Source organism: Octodon degus, unplaced genomic scaffold (assembly GCF_000260255.1).
Source record: "Octodon degus isolate 3935 unplaced genomic scaffold, OctDeg1.0 scaffold00074, whole genome shotgun sequence".
NCBI classification, from domain to species: domain Eukaryota; kingdom Metazoa; phylum Chordata; class Mammalia; order Rodentia; family Octodontidae; genus Octodon; species Octodon degus.
In genome coordinates, this window is record NW_004524650.1 from 2,702,595 (window position 1) to 2,725,050 (window position 22,456).

The 22,456-nt window shown below is 34.2% G+C and overlaps 1 protein-coding gene and 1 pseudogene across 2 annotated transcripts in view; both read left to right on the forward strand.

Annotated features, from left to right (window-relative positions):
* Nucleotides 1-22,456, forward strand: part of Dpyd (dihydropyrimidine dehydrogenase) — a 978,184-nt gene that overhangs the window by 323,416 nt on the left and 632,312 nt on the right. For both annotated transcript variants that reach the window (XM_023720254.1, XM_023720255.1), the window contains exon 8: nucleotides 8,366-8,453. In XM_023720254.1, the coding sequence (XP_023576022.1) occupies nucleotides 8,366-8,453 (88 nt within the window). The remainder of the gene's footprint in view (nucleotides 1-8,365; nucleotides 8,454-22,456) is intronic.
* On the forward strand, nucleotides 4,248-4,633 carry LOC105742786 (annotated as a pseudogene).

The following is a 22,456-nucleotide window of genomic DNA, read 5'->3' on the forward strand; positions in this document are numbered from 1 at the left end:
CTTTTCTTTTACGAAGATGCATATTATTGTTTCAATTTGTGAAAACTACTTTGTTAAAAATGAAAGGAAAACAAAGTGATATTCTGTGTGATAAAGCATTTTTATTATTTTGAAATTTTTTCTCATTAGATTAATTTTCATAAAGAAAATGTAATTTTAAATTTTTAAAAATAAAGGGCATTTAATTGTTAACCTTCTTATATTTGGTTTATATTCATCTTTGTGTTGCTGAATGCATAAATTTTTCTATCACATGTTATAATTTATGGCTTTGTAGAATTGATAACTTTTATTAGTATCTTCATTTTTGTGAATATTAGAACTAAAATATTATGAAGAAGAAATATAATTGGTGTCTTAAAGAGTTTCAAATATATGAGGGCTTCTTGCTTTCTTTTATTTATGTTTTTTATCTTTGTGTTTAGATGATAAAATAGTGTCAGTCAGATAAAAATAAAATTTCAAGTACTTTGTCTTCTATTGTTAGTAATAATATTGTCTTGAGATATTTTTAGTACTATAGAATTTTAAGTAATGTATTTCTAACCACAAAGCCTTTTTATAAGACAGTTTTAAGTAGTTAAAAATATAGCTGCAAGGATTATTGGTATTTTTCATTCTTTCTGTTTCCCGTCAATTTTGCCAATGAATTTCCTTACACAAATTTTCTATTCATGAATTGCATAGATTACACTAGATATAATTCATATATACTTGTGATTATATTTTCTTTCTCATCTTTAAACTCATTTTATACTTTTCTTTATTTTAGGTAGTCATTTCTCTAGCTAACATATTCCTTAAAAGAACCGCTTGTCAAAGTTCTATTTTCATATTCGTTAAAACTGACACATTTTTTAGTTGTCCCCCCTTTTTCTCCTCTTAAAGTATATAATTACCTAATTTTGTCCATTCTAAGTTAAATAATGAAGAAATTTAAGGTTCTTAATTTCTGAATACTTTGTCAGCATACATGTATTTTATTATTTTAATATTGTTATTTTTCTTGAATAATTACTGTTTCATTGAATAATTTTATTTTCTTCTTTAATAATAACAGTTAGTAGAATTAATATTTCCTACTTTTCAGTTGGTAGATACACAGGTTTAAGTTCACAACTAATACTCTCAATTGTTTTCATTTTTAAAGCCACATATAGTATAATATAGTTATTCTTTTTATTTGAAGAAAATGATTTATTATAGGGCAGGGAAAGGGCAGAGGGAAAAAGAAACAAAGAAAGAGAAAGAAAACATACAACAGCCATTCTAGATGAATAGAAAGTGTTCAAAAGTGAGTAACCCCTTGGGATTTACCCTGAAACCCTGTACTGCAGTTTATCGATCCTTTGTCAGTGTCAGCCATGGGGATGATTCACGGCCATTGCTTGACCAGTTTGCTCTTTGTGAAAGTCTGAGAGAATATTTTCTCTCCATATGACTCTCCTTAGGCATACTCTACGTAGTCGATCACTTTCTTCTGTGGCTCCATAATCTCCTTGATCAGAAAATGTGGGACATCATTGAGTTACAGGATGTTATAGTACAGGTTCTCTTATGTCCTCACTGACCTTGAAAGGCTACGGCCCAAAGGTTGGCTGTCCTTGCAACCCATTTTTTCTCCAATTTTTGATCTGCATATTTAAGTTGTTAACCCTCCAGAAGAGAAGTTTAATAATATTACTACCCTATAACATAGGCAGTAGAGCTTAAACTCTCTGTTTGAATATTAAAAATCTTTTACATAACGTGTAAGAGGTATTTTGCATCAAGTATCGATATTTTAAACTTCAAATCCCTACATAATGTGCAGAAAAAAAGAAAAAAATATTTTAAAGAATACAAACAATTAAATATTTTTACACAGAGATTTAGAAATCTAACCATATACAGCATTGTAGTAGTCCTATGATTTTTTTTTCTTGTCTCTTGTTTTCATTTATTATCCCTTTTTTTTAACAAGCATTTACCTGAGAGACAGTGTAGTAGTAATTGATTTGACATGACAAGTGGTACATATTTAGAAGACCAGAATGACAGGTATTCCAAAACTGACCCTACTATTACATATTGCAATCTTCAGTGCAGTTGCTTTGTTCACAGGTATGAGCATAAATAGTTTGTCAGGATGATAATCCTACCAATGAACATTCAGAAACTTGCTGAAGATTCTCAGGATCATTACCTTAATCATCTTGTGTATATAAATATATGATTTTTGCCCCTGTCATTTTCCTAGCTTTTCTCCTTGCCGTCTCTTCATTGTTTAATTGTTAAGTTCTCACTTTCTTTTTATTTGTATTATACCTTTCTATTTTTAGTTCTTCTTTTGAGTTTTTACATTAGGGAGACTATATGATATTTACCCATGGGGGTCTGGTTTATTTCACTTATGAGTGCATCTTTAAGTGGCATCACTTAAATATAAAGGCTTCGAGTTTATCATTCTTTATAGCTGAGTAGTACTCCATTGTATAAAAATACCACATCTTTTTCTTCCATTCCTCAAAACATCTTTCTTGACAACCTCTCTATATCATTATATTTTTCACTGATTATGTGAATCAACTCCCATGATTATAGTATATTATCAGAAAACATATAAAATCAGAAATAAAATCAAATATAAAATTCATATAATTATTCATTAATAGTTGATTTTACCTAAGAAAGTTAAGTATTACCTTAAAAATTCTTCTATTTTATTTTTTATCTAAAGTTTCTGGAAAAAATTTTGTCTCTTTAACCAGATTTTCTCTCAGAAAAATGTAAAGAACATGTCTATGTTTTATTTAAAAAATGAATATCACATATTTCAGTTCAATTAACAGTTCTGTTTCAAATAAATGTAAATATTTATTCTTGTAACACATATTTTTACAGATATGAATAGATTTTATGGATACAAAAATTTTTTTTATCAAAATACAAAGTTTTTATTATGTGGATCTTTGGCTTTATCCTTGGGCATTTGACATTTAGAATTTTGTCATATGATATTTAGAACTTCTTCTGTACCAAATTTTAAATATTACTATGAACTTGATGTAGGGTAAATGTTTTTTCTGAACTTATCTTGGAAGTACCTATTTTTATGTTACTAAAGTTATTAGAGAGCAGTATATACTGTAATGCCTATCTAAGAAAATCACTGTGTCAGATACTACATATATAAAAGTACAACGTGGAAAGAACTTAAATATAAATAAAGTGTTCACTCTGATATTTTGTGCTGATAGCACTATTTGATAAATAATGCTGAGATTTTATAAAATATCAGCTACAGGAATCATGGGTATCAGTCATTTTCTTCTAATATTAGCATTAGTTATGTCTCGCACATCTCAGTTAACTTTCCACTCATAATGAACCCCAGGCTTCTGCCTTGCTCAAGGTGATGCTTTCTTTGTCAAGCTATTGCTTTCTTCCAGTTCTCTCTGAGAGTTGGATGTTTATTCTACAGCGAACATTCATGCATTGAAGTGTTCAGAAAGAGCACATTTGAATCAATTTCTGGGAACAGTAACGGGAGTCCAGAGCCTGCTACTCCACTGAATGTCATTGTTGCCACTCTCTTCTTATTTCCGGTAGGAAATGCTGCCAAGCGACGAGTGTCATTTAGGTCTTCTCCAAGGTCTTTGCACAGTTAAATGAAATCTTTTTACTCTCAGTTTTAGTAGTTTAACACAAAATGTCACTTAATTCTCTGATAAGTATACACAAAAGGGAAAAAATCTCCATTTTGCTCTTGCCCAAATGCCTACTAAAGTAAAATTATCTTATAAAACTTTAAAATGTCTACATCATTCCTTCAAACTTACAGTTTCTCAGTCTAATCGTGTAGAAGGATTGGGATGTCTTTTTTTTTCCATTTGGAAAGTCATATAATGCCACGACAGTCCTAAACTAAATATTATAGACAATGACACACATGTACACACAAACATCACTTCAGAAAGGATGTAAGGTCTTTTTGAAACATCTTAATGAGGCAGTGGATGTTTTCTGTACTTTGGAAATTTCATTCTCATTCAATTTGCCAATATTTAATTTAGAATATTTAGATCTATTGTTTTCTTTCACATTTAAGCTTTTATATATTTACATACATACTAAGATTATTTAAGCATGTGACAGAATTATACATTTTTCCTTTTTAATAAATAAAAAATGATTAAAAATTAAAAGACTTTAAGGCTTTTTCTAGGTATGGGCAGGGCGACTCTCAACCCATTGATTCTTTCAAGATGGTAGTGACTAAGTTGGAGGCTAGGAGAGATGCCACTGCCTACTTCCTTACATTTGGCCAGACTTTTGCCCATGCTGATCACAGTCCTGTGGCTGGGATACTTCACATTGGTGGTCTTCTGGTCTCAGAGTATCCCTTCGCAGAGCCTTTGGCCCCTTCCCTCAGCACTTGGTGGGCCACCATCACACCCTCTTGCACAGTGGATACTGGCTTGCCTGGTTAATTCATGCTGGAGAGCCGTTGTGTGCCATGGTATTGTGCAAGTACAAGGGAATCACAGACTCCTGGGCCTGGCTGCTCTGGTTTCTGCAGACTTTCTTCTTTGGGGTGGCATCTCTCTCCATCCTGATTGCCTGCAGACCAAAGAGCAAAAAATGCACCTAAAGGAGCTGACCCTTCTAGCCTGGTTCAGCCCTCTGGATGCCCTTCTCCCCTTCCCACTCTCTGGTTCAAACTGAATGGACCAATGTCACTTAAGGGAGAAGCAAGGAGCAATTGTGCCCCTCTGTTTTTGTAGAGCCACCTGTTGGGCAGCAGCTTTGGCACCTTGAGGTCCACAGGGACTCTCCTGTCTCCTGGGAGAAGGCGCATGTTAGATTCACTTGTGGGGGTACATTGATCCCCTCCCTCATGACCACCATTCTGCTCTCCTTTCTCAAATGTTTTTTTTTCCTTTTTCTGGACCAAGTGACATGTATACAATATATTAATTCCCCAGTGCTTTATTACATACCTCTGAGGAAGCACTCTCATCCGCTCAGACTTCAGAGAAAGCTAAAGAAGAAGGTGCCTGGCAGGAGGCCGGCTGCAGGGAGCCACTGAGACATGCTGGATGCAGTAGCAGACACTACCTGCCAGAAGTAATCTATCCCTGCCTGTGGCCCCTGGAACACAGCACTGGGTAGTGGCAGCATCTGGTGGCCATAGCTAGATTGTTCCCATACTGCAAAGCCACACAGTAAACCCTGTAGTATTTTCCCAGCGGGTGTCCCCAACAGTACTAGAGCACCTTCCATGTCACTCAACGAAGGAAGGACACAGATCTGGTTTTTCACCTCTCTGGCATTCCGATTTTATACTGAAACTGTCCAAGCCACTCATTTTCTCCTCATCTCAGAGAAAAGCTTCAATCCTGCCTTCAACAGGCAGGACCACCTTTCTCAGCTCCTCTGGAGGAAACCTGGACCTTTGTCCTGCCTTCTGGTCCTCTCACTTTATCCTTCCTGCGCTGGATTCCTTAGTCACACACCATCTGCTCTAGAGATCCGAGCCCACACATTACACAGCTTGTTGGTTCCTTGCCATCTAGGGCCTCAGTCTCTCTCCACTACCCTGGCAGAGTGAGGAATGACTGTTACTCCCCAGCACCACCAGGCCCTTCTCTGGGGACTCATCCTCATTCCATTTCCATGATACACTGAGACAGCAAACATTTATGAGAAACAGCTCACCCCCACACAGCTCTAAGTGAAGCGCCACCTAAAAAATGACCTTGAGTCATTTTTGTTGAGATCAATTTTGGGCCAGGGGTGGTAGTGGCAATTCACATCTGTGATCCTAGTACTCAGAAGACTGAGGCAAGAGGTTCGCTGTGAGTTTGAAGCCAGCCTGGACTGTATACTGAGACCCAGTCCAAAAATGCAAAATTTGGAAATTATGTCTCAGTCTTTCCTTCTCTTTCCCTTGTGATTAAAGGGTTGCTTTTTGCTAAAGGAAAATGTTTTTATTTTAAATATGGCATTTGCCATAATGGAAATGCAACCTAGATATGTTTAAAGCATAGAATTCTGCAAAGGCAGATTATGGGGAAGACATGGACTGAGTTAAATAAAATGAATTGTCTCCAACCAAAAAAAAAATTAAAAGAATTTAAAATCCTAAAACCTCACCATTAGACACTTTTAAAGGGATATAACTCTATTACATCTAAAAATATTCATTATTAACTTCTACATATTAATTAATGTTACAGTTTACAAAGTGACATTTCATGTGTTCAGACTCCTGAATATTGATTATTAATCTCTTTATTGTTAACTTCCAACACTAGGTCTTTCTGGTAATATAATATAATAGAATTAGTTTATTATATAAAGACAAAAAAAGTCTTTCATGGTTTGGTCCCTTATCCTCTCCCCTTGTGTCTCTGTCCATTGCTTGGTTTCCACTCTATGTTCCAGAGGCAAGCACCACACTACCCGCCTTTCACATACAATATGCTGCCCTGAGTGTTGGGTGCCAGCCCAGGGTGGGGAGAATACAGGATGTCGGTACATGCAACACCTGAAAAAAAGTTCTGTGCTTTGCTAAGTACTCCCTAAATTCTAACTGCAGTCAGCATCTCACAGGTAAAAGCTTTTGTTCCTCTATTACTCAAATTGGACCTAATTTTTAAAATATATTGCCCTCAAAACTAAGAAAGGAGCAGGCATGGGCTTTTTTCTTTATAGCAAGGAATGCGAGATGCCAGTATTTACTTTAGAGGGCCTCTGTTGGTTCATGCCTGACCACTGGCCCTCTAAATGTCACTAGCTGTCTAGTCACTGATCATAGCAGTCATCTCCCACCCTTTGGAATTCCCAAGTCTTCAAATTCCCAGCACATGCACTTCTTGCCTGTGCTGACCCATCTGCATGACATCACCACTCTACTGGATCACACTGAAGTTCTGGGGGAAGTCCAGGCAGCTTCAGATTACATATATCATTTCTGAAGTTGATATTGCCTCAAGGCAAACTGTAAATGAATATTCTTATCTCTCCTCCCTGAGAGTGAACTGTTTTTGATTCATTTTCTAATTGGAATAGCAAAAGTATGCATGCAGTGTCCTCATGTTCTTATAAATCTGCCTTAGCAATAGTATCATATCTGTCCCAGAAAATGCAATTTCAGATCACTTTTTAGGTAAGCCTGCATTAGTTTATATTCACCCTCTAGGAATCATCTGATCGCAGCAAAGACCAAACAGGTGATTTAAATGGAGATTTGATGAGGACCACTATCCACTTTCCCCATCCTGCCTGTGCTCTGGATAGTGTATGTTGTTTAATTTACTCCCTCAAAGCATTAAGATGTTTTCATGTAGCCTTCCAAACTATGATAGCTATTATAGCTCTCATTACAAACACCAGAGATCTAACATGGGGATTACTTCAACTGACAGCTGCAACAATTTCAATTATGCTCTTGGAGACTCGAGGAATGTGCTCTGACAGGGTCAGTAGTCTCAAAGGATCCACTGTGAACCAGGATTTAGTCAGGCTCCATTATTTATCCCTCACAGAAGTCCCCACTCCTCTCTCTCCAGAATTGAAGAACCTGACTCCAACAGTCTTGAAATATATGGATGTTCCTCTTACCCAAGTGCACAGCAGCCTAGATGCATGGCCATCCATCTTGTTGGGGAACAAATTTTACAATATTTGTGTGCCACGGTGTTTTAGGGTCCTTTTTCCTAGAAACCTGCCTTCCTTGCAGTACAACAGGTGCCAGATCTTAAATCTGATTCTTGTCTGAAAACAAAAAGTCTTAGTATTTTGACTTTAATGAGATAAATAACCTCTGCTTCTTGACTTTGTTCATCTTTCCTGGACAATAATTCTTAAGTGGGCCCCAATTATTCTTATAAAAGGCCCTGGTGAAATCCTACTCTCTGTCTATATTCTCAGTTTTATGATATTGAGTAGAATGACTTCTGCATTCTCTGAACTCCCATGTACATATGTTGATTGTGTTGTTTTGTATTACAGTTGTGGTGTGTAGATCTTCTGCCCCTTCCTGTCTAGGTGGACGCAGCGACTGTGTCATTTGCCATTTTTTTGACTCAATTCCCCCATAAGTGTTTTTGAGCCTGTTCAGTAAGCTACAAAAGTTTCCTAGCTTGATCTTAATTTTCTTCTAATTTTTCTGTATTTACCTATATTATAAAATGGGTATTAAATTTTTATATACTTTTCACTATGTAAATCTGTATGCTAAAAGATAAGAATATCCACATATTATTTTTAAATTTTTATAGATAAATTTATGTCTGAATTTATTTTGATGTGAAGTTTTATGAATTAATTAACTGTATGCTAAAATATTGGTCAACTTGTTTAATGTCATTTTTCTTAGATAAATTGTGGGAAAAGCCTTTCGGTGAATGAAATGACTATTAGCACTTTGAAAAAAGATGGCTACAAAGCTGTTTTTATTGGAATAGGTGAGTAAGTAGCTTAGTTCCAACTATTGTTACTTATATGGTTAATATTTGACATTATCTCCCTAAATTGATTACATTCAGATAGCTTTGTTTGTACTTTTTATTGGTACATGCTTGTAGAACATAATCTTTCCATTCCTTGTAGAGATCTGGTATGTGAACCTAACACATATTAATGACATTTTTTTCATCCCCTTCCAATGTGAGAAAAATATCTTTCTTTCCTATTATCTATTATTTTGCTTTTTATTTATAGTTTGTGTTTCATAAGAAAAATCATGCAACATTTAAGCTTGTGTGTCTGATTTATCTTAATATCATACAAAGGTGTCTCATTTTCTTAAAGATGATTCAAATATATCCTTTTTATGACATGGGGTACTATACTATATGTAAATAGTGTATTTTCTTTATCCTTTTATTTGCTGAAGAACATATAGCCTCCTTTCAACATATATCAATTACAGATTGTGCAGCTATAAAAATGTGTATGCATATAACATTGTAATATGATGTCTTTAACTCTTTCAGGAAGATACTTAGAAGGAGAATAACTGATTCAAATGGAATTGCTACTGTCAGATTTTTGTTGTTGTTGTTGTGTTTTTGATTTTTTTTATAGATTCCCATACTGATTTCCATGGAGCTTGTAATACTTTATATTTCCAGAAACAGTGAGAAGAATTTAGGGTGGGGAGATAGCTCAGTGGAATGAGTGCTTGCCTGACAAGTGCGAAGTCCTGAGTTTGATCCCTGGCACCACCAAAAAAAAGTTTGTTTTTCTTCTAAGGCTACCAAGTATTTGGTATTATTTGATTTCTTGATGATAGTCAATCTTTAGAGGATTAAGTGAAATTTCACTGTTGCTTGAAAGTTGCATGATTTTGTATTTAGACTCACACTTGGGGCATCACTGGTGCCGTTGTACTACATCCCTTATCCCCTTCATTTCCATTTCTTTAATGGCTAGAAATTTTGAACATTTCTTCATGTATTTATTAGACATTTGTCCCTCTTATTTTGTGAAATGTCTAATTCATTAGTTCTTTGCTTGAAGAATAAGTGTCAATTTCTTCCCATTGTGTTTGTTGTATTTCCACACTGTTGCTCATTTCTTTTGCTATGCAAAACCTTTTTTAATTTGATGTGACTCACTTGTTGAACCTTGTCTCCATCATTTTGTGTTCAGAAAGTTCTTGGCACCACCTGTGTTTTCAAGAGTTTTGCCTACTTTATCTTCCAGCAAATTAAGTATTTTCTGTTTTAACATTTTATACTTTGATTCATTTTGATTGCTTTGCATTTCATAGTGACAGATACATTCAATCGTCTTCATATAGGTAGTCAGTTTTCTCAAGATCATTTATTAAAGAGGCTTTCTTTCCTCTACTGTATAGTTTTGACACCTGTGTCAAACATAATAGTTTGATGTGCTTGGCTAGTTTCTGCACCCTCTGTGTTGTTCCACTGTTCCTTGAGCCTGGAAGGTTTTGTGCTAGGTCTCTCATTTTTTATCACTATAGCTATGTAGCATAGGGTAGATGTTGGGGATTATGATGCTCCCTGTTTTACTCATGTTGCCCAGTATTTGTTTTGTTATTCTGTGTCTCCTCTGCTTCCATATGACACATTTTTTAATAATGGAAAATTTGGGCCAGTGAGATAGCTCAGCGGACCAAAGTGCCTGCTTAAGCAGGCTCAGGGACTGGGTTCGATTGTCAGTGTGCCATGCTGGCCTCATCCCTAGGGCACACTGAGACAGTGACTGAGACTGGGGATTTTGCCATTTGCCTGTAATCCCCACACTTGGGAGGCTGGGAACAGGAGGATCACTATGAGTCTGATCTGTGTAGTGAGACCCTGTAGACCCTGTACTAAATACATAAAAAAAATTTTAAAAATGAAATGGAAATTTTATTTACCCATGTAAATAGAAACAGTAATGATTGTGTTCCATCATCTTCATCACAAGCAGATGTCAGCAAGGCAGGCTTTTGTCGTCCCATTCTCCTGACTCACCACTGTCATAAAGGGCTGTCTCTGGGGAGTAAGCTGCTTTCAAGCCATGCCACGGAAGCTCAGAATCTGTCTAGATGCTCTGTCTTTCTTGGTATGATAATACAATTACTAAGTTGATAATGCATATCAGAGTTGGCTCATTTCCTATTTAGTTTTTGAAATATGCTAAGTAATTTTTCTGAAAGTCTCAAGGCCATGTACAGCCATTGAATCACTAGGTATATACTAAGTTTGTGAACTTTACATAAATATGCCTAGTATGTTGAGTATTCTAAATTTTCTCCTTCCATTTATTTTTTATTGGAAAATGGAGTGAATAACAAATGTAATTCAATCTTTGTCTAGTAAACTTTGTCATTTATTTTCTCAAATGATTGTACTCTGGACAATTAATGACATACCTATGAAATGTGATAAATTGAAACTCAATACAAGTCCATCAGCAAATCTTTCAGCTTTTCCCTTGTGCAGTTCACACTTGGTGCATATGTGTCCTTAAATAGTAAAACCTCATGGATATAAATTCTTCCCCATCTTTTAAAATGATCACACACTTGGGAACGTTTATTTTGGGACTGTCCTCTTTGAATATCTCAAGTTGTATCACTAGTGTTTATTGGTCCACTAGATTTTGTTATCAGAATGTCACATATTATTATATTACATTGTTGGTAACAAGTCTGAAGGAAGCCCAGTAATTAACATTTTTAGATGAAAGCTTATTTAGATGTCTCAGTGGGATGGTCCAAGCCTCTGCTAGCAGGAGTCTGGAACGTTGACATAGGTTGTTTGCATGATTAAACTCAGCCTTGGTAATTTGTTGACTTAGACTGTGTCACAAAATAAAGGGAAAAAAAATCTTGGAATGGAACTTTGTATGAATCCTTTAGAATCAATCCCAAGTAGCATAAAAGAAGACAATAAATATTGAACTTTACACTATACTATAGCTCCTAAATTTTGTTTTGAACCTTATTCCTTTCAGAACTTTGTAATTACCATTGCATGAATATTTTCTACATCATTTTCATGTAAGGTTTGTGTTGCTTGTACACATCAAGAAGAAGAAAATGTTTTGATGTTGTACCTAGCCTTCATCATTAGACATGGTATACAAACTTTGGTTTTACCTTTTAACGTTTCCTTTCTACTAAGAATAGATTTTAAAATAGAACAACTATCTATTGTAAGAATACCAACACTATTGAGTGTGCAAATTCCTGTTATTTCTCATAAGCATATATTAAAGGAAATAAAAATTTAGTTAGGCATTAAATCTGAAATAAAGTTGTTTTCATATAATAACTATTGAAGATTCATCACTGAGCTTTCCTATAGAAGTTATACATAAAAGATCTTTTTCACCACTACAGTAACATTGGTGAGTTCATATATATAATATATAATTATATGTGTAATTATATATTAAATATAATATATATAACTAATATATATTATGTATACAGACTTTTGTGATCTGTGAGTTCAAAAATATTTAGATTGAAGAAATGGGAACAAATCAATAACTAATATATTTAAATCACTCCAAATTTACTGAATAACGAGAAAACAGTCACAAAAATTTGGAGAGATTAAATGGTTCATAAATATGAGTGATTCTAGTTGTAAGAGAGAAATTCTGCCTGAATGAATAACCTTTTAAGTTTTTTAATCTCATTCTATTAAGCCACTTTACATTAGTTTTTGAAAGTTCTACACCCATTTCTTTACAGTGGTCTCCATTTGACTCTGCACTGTGTGAATATCACGTTGAAAATATAGACTCCTTGCATATTTATTCTGTTCTGTGTTTTCACACAGAGAACTGAATCTTTTGACATTTTAGTGTAGTGATGTGAGGAATGCAGTTATTTTCTATTTCAGTATTTTGTATGAAATATATTCAAGAAAGTTTCATCCTGTCAACAAAAAAGATTTAGTTTGTAGAAGACAGGTAGCCTTATTCTTTAAGAAATGTTTATTTGACATTCTTGATTATCAATTTGGGAATTTATGACCTTTCTATTAACATAAAACTGTCTGTTAGACTAGCTCAAAACCTTACTTGCTTTTATTCATTAATTTTGCTACTATATCTTCACTAAACTTCACTCACCTTTTATCTCCCCCTATTCACTGAGTTTGGAGAAGGAAATGATAGAATAGGAATTCTGTATCTCTAGCTTTTGATTTGCCTCATACATGTTTGCAACATATACAGTTTCAATCTTCTTGAGAAGTTCGTGCACATACATCATACACCTTTTTTACTTTTATTTTTATTTTTAATCCCCTTCCATCTCCTTCCCTTCTCCATCCTTCTTCCTCTACTTCTCATGCGCTGATTTTATTCCTATTGATATTACTAATTTTAGATCATTTTATGGCATATAAGGCTCACATTCCTTGAAGGTTAGGGTGAAACCATAGAGATTATGCATTTAGTTTTGTGCCACATTATAGTTTGAGCAACCTTAATCCTGGGTCTTTAGGTAGTCTACATTCATGCTTAGAGAAGTCATAAATAGGGAAGCAACTCTTTTCCTTTTTAAATTTATAATGCAGAAATTATACACATGCTTTAGCTTTATCTCATTGTCTATAGCTTGACCATATAACACATCTTACAACAGAATATGCTAGGAAATGTAGCTATCAGCAGAATGGGCAGATTACCCATTAACTTCTGCTGTTGTGGAGAAGGAAAATAGATACAGAGGAAGGGAGTCACCTGAAATTCTCTGTTGCAAGAATGTAGTAGCATTTGATATATGAAACTATTAAAGACTTTGTAGCGAAGACAACACTTCTAGTACTTAGGCTTCTGTGTGGGTTGCAAAGACAGCTTAGTAAAAATGGAGACGAATGTTTTTCTGCAATGGGAAATAGCTCTTGTATTTATAACAATTCTTATCTTACATTACTTTAAATAAAATTTTATTTTATATGACTTAGGATGTTCAGTAAGCACATTGTCTTCTGTTAAATATTCCTAAATTTCTCATTTTAAGTAATATTTGTGATATTGATGGGGAAATGTCACATGTAGATCTTTTTTTCCCTAACTATTGCTAGCAGAGTGTACTGAGAAATTCGTCTCATTGAATGTATATTATTGTGGTTTCTAAGGAATCATGTCTCTTTTCTTATGAGATGCTTAGTTGTTTTTTTTCCTAAATGAAATATAGACTATGTTTCTTTCCAACATTTAATTCAGTTGTCTCTTTAATAAGATATTTTTAAAAATTGTTCTAATAGTGTTTGTGAACAGGATATCATGCCTTCATCTTGTACAATAAATAGCCACTAAGACAACAATCTGCAGTGTATTAATTATTGAAACTGTGCTAGTAATCGGTTTTGAAACTGTCTCATTGCTATTTGTTTCTTGATAAAATTATTTTTAAAAAATAAACTTGTTTACATTTTTGATATTTTTCCTAAAGTGAAAACACCTGCACAGTACATTGCTGTCAATGTCTAATGTTGACTTGGGCACCCACTTATAGTGAGCTTGCTCAAAATATTGGATGGCTCTTTTTGGCTAGTATTGAAATCAATATAATAGATTGAATCATTGTGGGTTTTTTTTTCTTTTTTAGCATGCTGATAAGCTCATTGCATGTTAATATATTTTTTAAAATGAGAAATAAACATAATCCATGACAAAATAGTGAGAATAGCAGCCTTATTTTGCATTTTTCACTATCTGGCTGAAAAGAAAAGACAGCTAGTAGAATAGAAAATAACAGGGTATCAGGTGAGGTAAGTACTAGTTTGTAAAGGATGTTTTTCAGTTGTGTATATTTGGTTTGATATCTGTGATTCTACATATAAACTGCATTATATGTAATTTTTTTAAATGTGGTTACTAGACAAAGTTTGATATCCACTACTATCCATTGTAATTACTCCAAAGTACTGATCACCATTTTTCTTATCTGATGTTTAATATTTCCTCCGAAGCAGCTATTCATTTATATCATGTAATATGAAAAGTGGGATATAAGGATAGACTGGGCATATGTATAGTTGTTTTAAATTCTTTGATTGATTCTATCCTACATAAAGTTTAAAATCTACAGGCCTAGATGACTAAAGAAGAGCGCCTGATAGTCTTTACTGTCCTGGTGATTATCTGTCTTCCTTATTTTTCTCTTATTTTCTCGCAAAACACAATAGTTTTGAAAACAAGTTTAGCAAGTCTGTGATGAAAGGAGCATTTGTGGAGACACTCACAGATAGCTGGTAAAATTTATACATTTTTCTGGTAAATATCTTTTAATTCTTGCTTTCAAAATGTGTATGAGAGGAAAAGAGCTACAAAGGAAACCACAGTGACATAATTTATGACATCACAGTGGACAATACGCATTGTAGAGAAGAACAGTCACTGTCACACCACCTTTGTTTGTGTCTACCCAAAAGATCTTATTTGAATTCAGTTTTTGTTATCATTACCTCCTTTTCTTAGTGTTATCTAACTACTGCTGTAGTTCCCCGAGTCAGTCCATTTGGCCACCATTTTCCACGTGGGAGAAGTATTAAATTTGCTGAAATCAGATCTTATCATGGCATTTCCCATAGTTTGCTAATGTTTTCTGAATGAAGAATAGACTTTTGGGTTGGGGTGTAGCTCTCTGGTAGTGTGCCTACTTTGCTCCAGGTTAGAGGTTCAATTCCCAGCACCAACAAGGGGGAAGAAAAAGAAAGAGAAAGAGAAAAAAAAATGTTCCAGAAGATATAAAATCAGGCTTTCAAGGATCCTTATAATTTTGTCACATAATATATCTCTGTATCCAGTTATTTTATTTTAAATTTTAGGCTTAAACCTAGACTCGTATTGGCTTTTAAGACAAAATTACTAGCTTAAAATATTCTTTTTTTCTACTTGATACCTAACTTCTCTTTACTTAGAATTATCCACTGCCAGGTTCTACCCTTTGTTGTCTATAAATGCAGACTATTCTTTATTCCATCGCTAAACCTTTTTGTTTTTCCTTTTCTGGGTATTCAAAATTTGAACTTTGCACTTTATTTACAGTATTTCTTTCTGTGATTTTTTGACAATTACCTGTTTATTTACACTAATTTAAATTAAACTTGTAAAGCTTGAAAATTTTCTTTTCTTTGTTCATTGATATATATATGGTGGCTTGGCAAAGTACTTGCAATATTATGGAACTTCAATAAACATTTTTAAAATTATTGATTCTTGATGAAGTTGTTTTGATGAATTGCCAAGATAAATTTATGGGAATGTTAGCATTTTGTCAATTTTAGAGTATTGTAACAGTGGACAGACTCAGGCTGGATATGCTGTACATTATTGTAAGGTTGGTATTACAGTATAATTGAAGTGAAAATGAAGGGGCAGTGGTGTTATGTATGGTAGTATTGGCAGCAATAACTAACATATTCCAGGTGAAATTCTTAATACAATCTCTCCTGTTTGTTCTGAAAATAGCCTTTGAAATAGATATTACTAGCATTTTTATAGTTTAGAAAATTAAAGTTAAGAAAAGCAAAATAAAAATGTCCACCAAACATAGAAAATGAACCTTTTAGTGATGGCAGAATATTTTAACAATAGCAGATGTCCACGCTTCAACATACAAGGCTGTTACTGCCTCAATAACTGAGCCATCGTGTTACCTGGTAACATCTTCTGACATAGTAACATCCTGTAAGATTCTTGCACATAATGACTTTATACTCTGAAAGAATTAATCTTCATATATAACCTCGGTTTTCATGTTGTTAATACCAACCTTTTCTTTGCTGTTACTATCATAACAGTATATTTTTGAATGTGAAGACTCCAAAATATTATAACAACTTCAGAAGAGATAATTACAAATAAGAAAATCTATTGAGAGATTATGATATTAAGTGTGCTACAGTGTGGCCTTTAGTTAAATCTCTTGTGCCTTCTTAGAGCCAGAATTCTTCTCTATAAAATTTATTCTTAATTAGTGCCTTAATGAGGACTATTATGTTGTACATAATCATGGATGCTTTGTATTTATTTAGAAGAAAATTCAATAAACTTTTTAGACTAGTTAAAAAGTGAAATTGTTTTGTCAACATCCACACTTGTGAACCAATTATTTTAAAATAATAAGCTTGCCCTCATTGCAAGAAAAAATAAGAAGCTATGACTAATTTGCAAATCCACTTTTTAAAGAATTTTACTATTGTTTAACCTAGTGTCACTTGTAAGTACCAATGTATAAGTTTGAGATAGATCCCAAGAATTTGAAAATGAGGGAAATAGAATTCTTACTGAGAGTTCATTAAATCGTTTCTTAATGAGCTCATGTAAAACCCCAGAAAGAGATAAAATAGATGTAGGGCAATTATTCTTTAATGGCATTAACATGTCAATAGAAAGTGCATATTAATCTGTCGAGGGAGGTGGTAGGGGCTGGTCACCTCTACAACTATACAAGAAGAGTGAAGAAAGAAAGAAAAACTGGAAGTACTAGAAGTGTCTTTGTAAAAGTACTGTGTCAGTGGGTGGGAGTTATTTGAGCCTGCATCATGAAATATGCAGCTAAATCCATTGTAAAGATCTTTGAAGATTTTTATGCTTCCAAGCTTGCCAAGGCAGTACTGATCCCCAAATAGTTCATTATAGAGGACTGTGATAATCATCCCAATAACAGTCATCATTTTTTCCATGATGTTTATATTTGTTATCCCTAAATAACTAAGCTTTGTGTAGTGATATGATACTAATAAATGTATCTCAGAAATTTTTAGGCATTCACTGTATTCACAATAAATCATAATTGTCTTAAAACCATTTTCAAAAGGTTGACTTGACCCTTTTAATCCAAAGTCTATCACTTTTTATAAGATCATCATTTATTATCTAGACATTCTTCTAGAAGTTTACTTTTCAAAATTGTATCATGTATTTTTGGGAAAATCTTCTAGTCTGTTTTTGTATCTTACAGTCAATAGTTCATAGAAATTAATCTCATGATATTTCCTTTATGACACTCTTATAGTGATCCAGCTGAGGTAAATGTGCATTTTATATTCATACATTATGAAATATGCTATATCTCATTTATAGGAGTGAATGCAGCACTCCTTGATTAGTACTGGGGTACTATATTTATATTTATATTTACATTCCACATTTTTGGAATTTATCTTAATAATATCTCAATACAGTATACCATGAATAAATTACAAAATTTTAAAATTAAAAATTAAGGGCAAGAAATGAAAAGCAATGTAATAACGTCTGGAAACATTTTGAGACTATGCTTTGTCATTTAGACTTTTATTTTTTGTTTTTTATTTTTTTAACTTTCCAGTAATCTGGAAAGTTAGAGAAAAGTTCTTTTTTTAAAATTTTATTTTATTGAGAAATATCAACGCGACACCTTCCAAGCCGATTAATATGACATTTTCAACAACAAACACATTGCACATTGTTATCCTCTCAGTGGCCATCCACAGTACTGAAAAGCAGCCAGGACATCCCATCTAAATACTACCACTACAAATTCTTCCTCTCACTGAACCAAGCAAAAGCAGCCGTGCATCTATCCCAACCATTCTGTATATACAAACACAAAATGGTCCCTCCTCTGTATACCCCCTCTACAGTTCAGTCCTGTCAGAGATGGGTACTCGACTGGCATCCAAATATTGTAGGTGCTTGAATTCAGCAAAACAATCCAACACTGTCCAGTAGTCCACAATAGCAGGGGGCTGTCCGCAGAAGTCATTGATTTGAGCCCTTGAGCTCAGCATATCAACATGGCCTTACTTTATATACATCATTTCCATACTTTTCCGCTGGATGGTCAAGACCAAGACAAAGCAAGACCTATATAACAAGAAATGCAACTTTCATATCTGTTAAGGTCAGTCAAGTCCCCTCAGGAGTCATCCTGCAACCCTGCACTGCACTTTGTAGATCCTTTGTCAGTGTCAGCCATGTGGACGAGCCACGGCCAATGGTCGACCAATTTGCTCTCTGTGAAAGCCCGAGAGAAAGCCTTCTCTCCATGTGACTCTCCCTGGGCACACTGTACATCATCAATCACATTCCTCTGTGGCTTCATGATCTCCTTGATCAGAAAACTTGGGGCACAACCGAGTTACATGATGTTACAATACGGGCTCTCCCATGTCCCCAGTCTTCACTGACCCTGAAAGGCTAGGGCCAAAATGTTGGCTGACCCTGCTGCCCTTCCCTTTCTCCAATTCTTGATCTGCAAACCTAGGTTGTGAACTCTTCAGAAGAGAACCCTATCACTATCCTGCATGGTTGAAAAAGATATGGTATTTTTATACAACGGGGTATTACTCAGCTATAAAGAATGATAAACTTGAAGCACTTATATGTAAGTGGATGCCACTTGAAGATATACTCATAAGTGAAATAAGCCAGACCCACATGTATAAATATCATATAGTCTCCCTAGTATAAGAAATCAAAAGAAGAAATACAAATAGAAAGGTATAACACAGCTAAAAGGAAAGCAAAAACTTGAGGACTGGACAACTAGGAGAAGGTAAGAAGAAAAGATGGGAAACAGGACAGGGACAAAGTCATTTAGCCTTTTAAAACATGGATTTTTCCAAGCATCCACACTATCCCCACTCTCACAAAATTCACACAGCTTTATTAGTCTCTGCAGTGTTTTAGAGACACTGTTAAGTGCCTCTTACATTTATGTTTTGTCATTATGTTGGACACTACAGTATAATGATGAATGTTAGGGTGTTTAGGATTTTTGTTTAATTTTTCTAACAGTGGAATTATTTTCCTGAAGGTGTTTAATAATAAGCATTTATATTGCTTTAAGAAAACCTTTCTTAAGGTAACACATTTTTCCATTGGTATTGGAGACCCCTTTAGTGGGCTCCAATCTGCTGTGGGTGTTACAGTGCACAGGAGAAAGCAAGAAAGAGACAAATAGCAAGCAGTGGGGTATCTAGGTTGACCAGTTGTTCAAAGGAAACAAACAGCCACAAGACAGCCAGAACCTTGGCATTTATTGATTGAGGAGAAGATTATCAGATCACTCAGAGGGTAGTGGTAATCTTAAACTAATTAGGATGGGACAAGGGAGATGGCTCCGTGAAATAAGTGCCTCCCTGGCAAGCACAAGGGCCTGAGTTCAATCTCTGGTTCTGAAAAAAAAACCAACCCACAACTAATTAGCAGCTTGTTCTGGAGTGTCTTACACTTATTCTTAGTCTGTTGTAGTCTTGTTGCTGGTGTTGGTCTTGCTGTTGGTGTTGGTGTTGGTCTTGGCCTGGATCTTAGTCTTAGTTTCAGTAAGGATGGCCCACCCCTAATGAGATAATGGAAAATCTCAACAGGGTAATACCAATAATATCAAGCCTCCATTCATTCCTTAAGGAAATATGTAAAACTGACCATTGTTATTTTGTACTGTAGGTGATGAGTACCTATATAATTAGTTGATTAACTAATTAGCAGCATTTCTTTTAAAATGTTCTATATATGGTGTTATTTGAAAACTTATAAAAGGCATATCCAGTGTTTTAAAATATCAAATGCTTCTATCTTTGTATTTCTTTGGCTGGAGAAATAAAAGTATTTGTACTGTATTTCTATATACATTTCATAACATGATATATTTCACTTATATAAGTTGCTTAAATTAAAGGAGAAAACCCTTTTTTTTTCTTTGTTCATGCATTAATTTTCTTTTAGTAGTTCTCTGTGACTTTGGCTATTACAAAGCGGTTGATAAGAGAAAATTATTGAAGGAAGTGAAAAGATATTCTGTCAACTGTCACCACTTATAGGTGAAATTCAGACTTTTGTGGAAGAAAATTACTACATGAACCTGAAAGAAGATATTATTGAGCATAAACTGTGAATATAGTCTTACTGCTCTGCCATAATGAAATGCTGTGAACTGAGTGGTTTTAATGGCACTTATTAATTTCTACATATTTATAGAGGCTAGAAGATTGAGATCAGGGTGTCTGCCTATATGGTTTTGGTGAAGGTCCTCTTCCTGTCTGGCAACTTGTTTCCTTTCTATGTTTCCTACCTTTGCTTTATCATGATTCATGTACATGGAGAGAGGATGTGTTCTGGTTTGTCTTTTTTATTATTAAATGCCCTAATCCAATTATGGGGACCCCATACCCATGAATTCATCTAAACTTATCTTAAATCAAGAGACCTCATCTCCTGGTATCCATAGATTAGGATTTAGAATTTCAACATATGAATTTTTAAAAGATACAAATATTGAGTGTATAAAATATAATCATGATTTTCTTAATGTAGTAACTATCTTTTCCATCTCTACTCTGGCCCAGGATGTTGATTTTGAAGAATAAATTTAGGATAATTTACAAAATTAGGAGTCACTAAATAGTGGATTTTATCATAGAATATTTAATGACATGACAGTACATCCCTCCCAATTTAATGACAAATGTGGAATAATTTAGGACTACCTTTAATGTATAGGTAAATGTATAGGGCTATCTCTCTAGCCCCTTCCTATATTCTTGTACTGGGGGCTTTGTCTCCAACTACTGGCATTATTGGAAAGGGTGGAAACTTTAGCTGGTAAGGTGTACTTGGAAAAGAGGTTGGGAAAGAGGGTTTGAAGGGATATATTATGTCCCTCAATCTTCCCCTCCTTCTTTCTTCCTATCTGTGGAGCTGCTTGGCTCCACCACTGCTGCTGCCATGATAATCTGCCTTCACTCAGGCCCTGATACATCAGGGTACAGAGGTTGTGGCCTGAAATCTCTGAAACTGTAAACCACAATAACCCTGTTCTCTTTTTAGGTTTTCTCGGATACTTTGTCACTGTGATATAAAAGTGACTAATACAAAGTTAAAAAAAAACTAGGTATAGTCCTAAGCATGCTTTATATGTATTTATAGAAATAATCTTCCCAAAAATTATTTCCAAATGAAGTAGGAAGTTTTGCAGGATAAACCATTCAGTACTTATTTCTTGCTTTCAGAGTTTGGACAATATCATCATTGCCTATTCACAGAAGATAAAATTGATAATATATATTTAAATTTATATAAAATATGCATGATCCAGAGCAACGATATCCCTTTTAAAAACTTCACAAATGCACAGTATTTTAAGTAGCAAATTTATTTTGGTAGCAATATAATTAAAATTTATATCAAATTATTTTTTATCCAGAATTGGTTTTCCAGTTGTTTAAGGAACATCCAGTACAAGGATGCTCCCAAGTCCCCAAAAAGAAGCTGGGATAGTTATATTACTCTTTCTAAATTCACTAAGCTCATTTCAGTTAGTAATATTATGATTTATATGAAGAATTAATAAATGGGAAAACAATACTGCAATATAGTCAACTCAAAGGTTAATTCAAATTCTATAACTTTAAAATACATGATTAAACCTATTTAGTGAGAATTTCAAAAAGAATCCTCCTTTAAAAGTTTTTATTTATTTACTCTCACATCAGAAACATGTGAGGAATCTTGATGTGTGTCACCATCATTGGATTATCCATGTGGTGCCACCTGGTGTGCAGCCTGAAAGAACATTACACACCAGAGCTCTGTCACACCCACCCTAACACACACACACACTTACATGGCAGAAAGGGAACAGATGTTCATTTTTCTTGTGTTACTGAGATAAATTGTGCATCCATCTTTCAATTCATAAGGTAAATTTGCAGTAAAAGATACTGATATTTGGGTTAATCAATCCAAAATTATATGAATACTTCCATTTATTGGAAGCAAGTCATTTTTAATAAGAAAATTACTTCCTTGGATCATTAAGTTTTATTGTATTCCTACATTTTTTTCTAAATTTAAATGGTAGTTTTGCTTGTGGAGCCATAATGTCTATATTTCACTGATAAATGTATCAGTGCTAGAACAACATAGTTTAAAACTAACTAATATCTAATCTCTCCTGGTAAGTTCATTTTATTAGAAGAAAGTATCATTTTTAAGTGAA